At 35.3% G+C, this 7,469-nt stretch overlaps 1 protein-coding gene across 2 annotated transcripts in view; it reads left to right on the top strand.

The window, feature by feature from the left end:
• Glcci1 (glucocorticoid induced 1) overlaps positions 1 to 7,202 on the top strand; it is a 72,829-nt gene extending 65,627 nt beyond the window's left edge. For both annotated transcript variants that reach the window (XM_031381162.1, XM_031381164.1), the window contains exons 7-8: positions 2,929 to 3,049; positions 4,300 to 7,202. In XM_031381162.1, the coding sequence (XP_031237022.1) occupies positions 2,929 to 3,049; positions 4,300 to 4,645 (467 nt within the window). In that variant the 3' untranslated portion in view covers positions 4,646 to 7,202. The remainder of the gene's footprint in view (positions 1 to 2,928; positions 3,050 to 4,299) is intronic.
• The last annotated feature ends 267 nt before the right edge of the window (positions 7,203 to 7,469 follow it).

Below are 7,469 nucleotides of genomic sequence, written 5' to 3' on the forward strand. Positions count from 1 at the left end.
CAATCCTCTACTATACACATGCTGCCAGAACAATCAGACCCACCATGTGCAGTCCTTGGTTGGTGGCAAACCAGAATTCTTAATTCTCTTAACTCTCATTTTTCAAATTTGCCTGTATTTCAGACGCACTTAGAAGATTTTTGAAAAGGAGAAAATAAAAAAGCCAGGCTCCTTTGAGAAATGAGATATGAACTTTGGAATTTAAAGTGCTTCTAATGAATCTTGTAAACGATGGTCATGAATCCCTGCTTGGGCTAGGCATGTAGCTCAATGGTAGAACAGTTATCTAGCATGTGTGTGGCCCTACATTCAAGTCCCAGCACCTCACAAAACAAAACAAAGACATTATAAGTTATTATTGTTTCCTGGAAAGTAAGTTTATTTGATAATATAATAGAAATAAAATATATGTAACAACTAAGGGCTATACTAGAACCATAATAAAGACTTTCGAACCTGATTATATGATTCAACAGTCATATATATGTGAATTACTTTTATACTGGGACTGTGAGTCATAGAATGTAGTATATGAGATACTAAGTCATTTCTGAAGGGTAAAAATACACGGGTTTAATGAATACTTTTTCTATATAAAATTCTAAGTTTTAATAATTTAAAGTTTTCCAAGCTTTAATTTGTTTGAAAATATTTGGGAAATTACTTGTATCTGGTGTTAATATTGTGCATACATAAGTATGATCTATAACAATAAGTAATTAAGTTGTATGCTAACTTGATAAAAATAGTTCAGATTTACCAAATATTTGTCTATAGTTATTTTATACTGTCTATTTAGGTCACCAAATATTAAATGTAAATACTCATGATTTTTGATAACCAAATGATTTTTCTGAAAAAGATTTAAGATACTGAACATATTTATGTTTGTTTTTAATATTAACACCACCCTACAAAAAGAAAGAATATGAATGTTTAAGTGAATAAATTAAAACAAAACACACTTACTATCTCTGAAATTATAAGAATAAAACTTTAAGATAAAAAATATTTTATTTTAAAATACTAGCAGAAAAATATCCATTTTCAAGTTACTTAGCTTACAATTAGTTTCAATTTGGGGAGAGTCCTTTGAAATTATAATAAAAGTGTAAGGAGAAATTTTATAATAGGCTTGGTGATGTGGTTGAGGCCAATGTGACATTTCTTGCATGATAACAGTGTGGGTTCTTGATTACTAGTCACATCCCAAGTGATGGCATGAAAGTCTTATTAAAGCTACCAAAATCATGGCTTTAAGATGATTCCATTTACTGGTGGGCTATACTGTGCTCATCAGTAGTCTCCAGAAGGTATCCCATGCCTTATTCACCCATTTGTTTAAAAAGTAAGGTTGAGAGGGGAACTCAAGGTCTCATTCACAACTGCTTAGAAGTTGAGCAGTCCTAATAGTTTAAACTTTACTCAGAGACAGCACTAAACTTGGGCTTTTGAGTACACTGCATCAACCTAGGCAAGAGATCTTCTTTCCTCTCCTTTCTTCTGTGTGTGTAGGAAGTAGGTAAATGTTGAGTTTAAGAAAATCATTAAATCTGAATAAATCTAAAAATAATATATAATGGATCATTAAATCTATAAAAAACTAAATCTCATTCTGTTACTTAATTCATTCCAAGAGGTTATTCTATGTATATTCTGTAAGGATATGTCTAATAGTGATAAACTATGTGCTTTTGTAGCTTGTCTAGTAGTGTGTGATTTCCCAGCCAGGGAAGCAGCCACTTTCAAGTATAAGCATAGATCTGCATTTCTAAATATGCACAAAATAAAGTGTTAGAGTGCATACTTTCTAAGCATGTATTGTGTACCCCATGATGTTACAAATATTCACAGTTTCTGAATGCTGGGCTGTTTTCCGTATCCTAAACTAAAGCAAGTCACCAAAATTGTAGTGTAATTTGTTGTTGTTGTTGTTGTTGTTGTTGTTGTTGTTGTTGTTAGATGTTTTCTTTATTTACAGTAACTCCTTTCCCAGGTTCCCCATGTAATTTGTTGTTACTAACATTTTTCAAAATTCATGGAAATGATACATCTAATAGATCATGTATGTGGTATTTTAGTAGTGAGCATTGGTTTGAATTAAGTCAGAAGTTAGGTAAATGGGAGCATTATACAGATCTGTTTACAATTTGGCATCTTACAAAGATAATAATGACACATCTTAGTGGACTTGGATTTCCAAATACTTTTGCCAGATAGGAAAAGGAGAAGTTGTACATAGGTTTTATAGCTTTTTATGAATAGACCATTTTGTTTTGAGTCAAAAAATATGAGGAAAACATGCTTGGGAGCAATATTTATGGATTTTTTTTTATGTCATTAGTGCCTAAAATGCAAGCTGGGCTGAAATCTCTTTTTTATAGATTGTAAGGGCAAAATTCTGGGCAAATTATGCTTTTTAAAATTACTATGGATAAATGGAAGGCATATTACAAACTTGTTTTGCCCTATATGGTTATTATTCCTGGTGTTTTAAAAGTATCATTTATTAGGAACTTTTGTAATAAAAATTATTCATATACAAAAGTACACAATTAAATTGGTTAGACAGGTGAGAGATCGTGTAGAGAACCTCTCCCTTATTATAATCTTGTAATTCTTCTGTATGATTAATGCATATTACTGCATTCATTTATAATTTTTTTTCACATTACAACTGTGATTTTCTCAAAATGAAGTTTTCTGGGCCAAAATGTCATCCTTTTATATTCTGTGGTATGATAGATTGATTACTGTTGAATTTAAGTTTTTGTGTAAAAAAGAAAAAGTACTACACAAGGCTGTTAGAAATACCCTTGCAATGATAAGAGGCTGGCTTTGTGTTGAACAAAAAGGTCTGTTTGGAAATCAAGTTTAATTTAACAGCACTTTCAACTCCTAGTTAATATAACTGCTTTAAATTTACAGACAGTGGGAGTAGCTCACCGTTACCCAAGTATGCTTCATCTCCCAAACCAAACAACAGCTACATGTTCAAACGGGAACCCCCAGAGGGATGTGAGCGAGTGAAGGTCTTTGAGGAAATGGCGTAAGTAATGTCTTCTCTGTCAGCTGTTCACTGAGGTGTTGGTTACAGATGATCCACTCCTCTGTACAGCTGATACTTGTTCCAAAAGCAGATTTGAAAAAGAGAATTGAATAGACAAAAGGTCCTACAGTGAGGATTGGAGGGCCACTAGAAACGCATAAGCCAGTACTGCAGACTGAGAAATCCACCCTGTGACTGAAGTGTCCCCCTTGGTCTCCCCTTTGCCCCTCCTTCCCTATTTTCCTTTCTCCCCCCTATCTTTCCTTTCTCGTCGTTATTTCCTTCCTTCTCCTTTTTTTCTCTCTGCATTCTCACTACTTTTCTTTCTCCTTTTACTTTCTGTTTTGAAAAACTCCACTTTTAATCTTTAAGACTTTTCTTTCAAAAACTGTTAGTTTGGCTGACTGACAGAAATACATTTAGGAGCAAGACTAGTGACCACATGCAAGTAGCTTACAGATGCTCGTAATTCTGCAAGTCAAAGGGAAAGTAGTCTCCTTCTCTGTAGGCATATCTAGCATGTTTATTCATGAATTCATGTTTTCTGTCCTTTTTTATTTTAAATTTTTAATATGAACAGGTTAGAAGTTAAATTTAAAAAAAGAGGTAAATCTTGGACATCTAGAATCACTCAGAAGATGACTATATGGCTCTTGGTGTAACTCATTCATTCCTTTGTCCCTGTGGTACCAAATGCAGACTGCTTCTCTTGCATCCCAGAAAGGAGCAGAGACTGGACCAGTTAGTTGTTGATTTAGTTTGGAGAGCGGGTGTGGTAGGAATACAGACTCTATCCTTTTGGCTGATTGAGAGACCACAGAAAACAGTTTTTCCCCATCTGTACTGATAGACGTATATCTAAAAGATGCCAAAAAAGTTGAAAGGGCTTAAAATCAAATAAATGATAAGTAACATCTCTATTTATACTTCTTATTAGTGAAGTTCATCCTAAATGTATATAATACTCAAGTACAGTGTAGAATTTCTTTTATATTCCTCAATGATTGGAAGCAAACCAAAGATCTCTAAAAATTTGGCTGGCCCTTTTGAAAATTGTTTTTTCCTTAACAGTCATTTCAATGCCTTATGTGTGATAGTCTCCCAGCTGACCTATGCTATGGAAGATGTTTCTCCTCTGTGTGCACATAACTCATCCCTGTCATTTACATTGTAGCTGTTTTGGAAAACTCCAATTTATTCACAAAGTACATTATAATGATCCGAAAACTAATTCTGTTTTATGGTTTTAGGTCTCGTCAGCCTATCTCGGCCCCTCTCTTTTCATGTCCTGACAAAAACAAGGTTAATTTCATCCCAACCGGATCAGCTTTCTGTCCTGTAAAACTTCTAGGCCCTCTCTTACCTGCCTCTGACCTGATGCTCAAGAACTCTCCTAATTCTGGCCAGAGCTCTGCTCTGGCAACACTGACCGTTGATCAGCTCTCCTCCCGGGTTTCCTTCACATCTCTCTCTGATGACACCAGCACAGCCGACTCCCTGGAGCCCTCTGTCCAGCAGGCATCTCAGCAGCAGCAGCTCCTACAGGATCTGCAGGTGGAGGAACACATCTCCACTCAGAACTATGTGATGATCTAAAGCAGAGGGGGAGCTGGCCTCCACCCATGTTCCATGGATTGGGAATGAGATCTCAGACATCTATCTGCATGGAGTGACAAACTTTCTCACCACCAACAGCAAAATACTTAGCATCATAAAATAGCTATTAACACTGATCTTGGCAGGGACTGACTTCTATTCAGCAGTTTTTGTGGAAAGCAGTAATGCTTGCAAAAATGTGTGTGTCATTCAGCATTTAAGTGGAGACTATGCATTTCATAGTATGTCTGACAGATTAGTACTGTGTCCTATGTTTTGTTCCAAAATTTTCAGTATGAATAAGCTCTATTTCAAAAAGTTGCCTGTCTAAGTAGAAAATGTCTTGCTGTGTTTTGTCCTATGGAAAATACTGTACTTCAGGATTATGTTTACAATTGATCCAGGTGTTTGTTTCTAACTTCTATAATACATACAATGCAAAAACAAAAAATAAAAAAAATGGCCACAACAGTTGCACAGTGCCCACCCTATGGCCTAGCTTCAGGTACTTCAGTTGAAGTCTAAACTCAGGTAACTTGGAATGTATGTCATATTGGGATATTAATATTTCACAGCTACAAAGCTAAAGAGGGAACATCACTCTTTTGCCTTTCCTTATTTTATGCATTTCCTTTTCTTCATTCCATTCCACATTAGAATAAGAAGTGCATTCATCCCTAGGAGATGGGAATCCTGGGTATGGGGAACATGAGGAGAACCAGCAAATCTGTGGTGTGTGACATTACTTTTGTCATGTGGTTACCCGTAGAACAACTGTTGCATTCACTGTTTCAACATGTGTAAATGTGGCTTTTTTTTTAAAAAAAAAAAAAAAAAAAAAAGTTGTATTGTTCAGTTAATGACTGTTACAATGTTGCAAATAAAGCTTCAGTAGTAGACTGTACATAAACATTCCACATTGTGTGTGATGAAATTTAAATGCAAGAATGGCTGGATTTGATTTCAAAGCAAGTGAAGTTTTGCAGAATTGCAGAAATAAATAATTAAGGATTTTTGTTTATATTGGCCATTGGGGTCATAATTGCTACTATTTTTATCTAAAGACATATTTATGTTTAGCTTCATTTTAGGAAATTCTAATTTGCTGGTTGCAAAGTGAGACATTTTGGTTAACTGTTTTCCTCAAGTATTTGATAAATGAGTTGTATTCATGTAGAGAGAATGTGTATGTCTCAGAACCAATGCAGCATAAGCAAGCAGATTTCTTGTTCACTTACAAGAGCAATAGCTTAAAGCTGTCTCATTTAAGCCTCAGATAACACTATCATGAATAATTTTGTTAAGACGTGGAATGTGTGGAGTGGAGCAGAACCCCAAGTAAATAGCCTTGAACTTGCAGACTTGACAGAAGTTCTCCACCAAGTGTGAAGAGAGCCAGAGATTCCTGTTGCCACCTGGAGAGCCTGACTTGAGACTTTGTTTTCTGTAGCACAGCTTATGCAAAAGTAAAGGGAACCTTTTGTATTTGTATTCCTTTGCTTTCAGTTCAGTTAGAGCCTAGAGTTCTCTCATCTCCACCTAAAGTGTGTGGCACATTTTTTTTTGATTGTTTGGTTTCTGTTTTGTTTCGTTTTTAGATGAGAAGAACAAGTTGCCTACAGTTAATGTTCAGGTTTCCTTAGATCATTCCTGAGTTTTTCTTTGACTCTTCCAAGGAGTTGATGAGTAGGAGAAGGATGAGCTGATAAAGCGACACCATGTTAATTTTTACAAAATGCTGTGTGTGTATGTGCATATGTGTACCCATATGTGTGTATTCTGTGTGTTATTTCGTCACCTCAGTCTCTCCTTTCCACCAAAGTTTGCAGTAATACTCTCTCCTGAAGGTGCGTTCTGGCTCACAGTCAGTGTTATAGAGACTGTCATGGAGAAAAGGACTCAGTTGACTTTTGCCATTTTCACAGGGGACCCTTTTAAAACAATCTTTTCAGCAGCAGACACCTTTAACCCTAATAATCTCAGGCCTTGATGAAAATACTATATTTTGTAGATTATGGTTAAAGGAAGAAAATTACTAGTTCTGTAAGATAAATATGAGCTCCAATTAACTTCTGATATCTGGGTTAGCATTACATGATGTGTTGATCGTATGCTCTGCTTTTGTCTAAGATGCAATAGTATCATTATCAATTTCAGAAAGATGGACTGAATATGCTTTTTTGGTGATGAAATCTATGTACGATATTTATAGTGATGTGCTTTTATTTTTCTCATGAGAAACTAAATATTGTGTTGTACATTTGTTTTTAGCATATTATTAAAGTTTTGAACCAAATGTGTTAAAGCTTATGCTTTGCCATGTAAATTTTCCAGAAGTTGTTGAGCTCAGATGTATCCTACATCCAGCTGTAGAAACTTGTCAGAAATTGTTTAAATTTTGTATATAGGTGACTGTTTAATTTTAGCCATTGCGCTGGACAGTATTCAAGTTATATAATATGGCTTTACACAAGAAATGTGTGGCTTCTGTTTTGTATTTTTTTCAGTATAGAAGTTCCTGTGTCTTATTTAAATAAAGTTATTAGTAAAACTGGAATAGTTTACACGTGTTTTTAAAAAGACTGGTTGTTGGCACATTACCCATTGGAGTGGATTTCGCCTTAGGTAATGGCAGTAGTGGTGCTCGTTGAGTTCCTGTCCTGTAGATCCAGAACTGTGGGGTGTCTTAATTGGATCAGATTTCTCCACTTTGGTTTCCTCTTGACATTTAATTTGCACACTCTGCATCCAAAGTAACAAGTTGGATGTTTGGAATCCAAAGCTTTGTGCTGCTTCCAGCTGTGAGCATTTCTAACAGAGAAAA

Source organism: Mastomys coucha, unplaced genomic scaffold (genome assembly GCF_008632895.1).
Source record: "Mastomys coucha isolate ucsf_1 unplaced genomic scaffold, UCSF_Mcou_1 pScaffold20, whole genome shotgun sequence".
In the NCBI taxonomy this organism is placed as follows: Eukaryota; Metazoa; Chordata; class Mammalia; order Rodentia; family Muridae; genus Mastomys; species Mastomys coucha.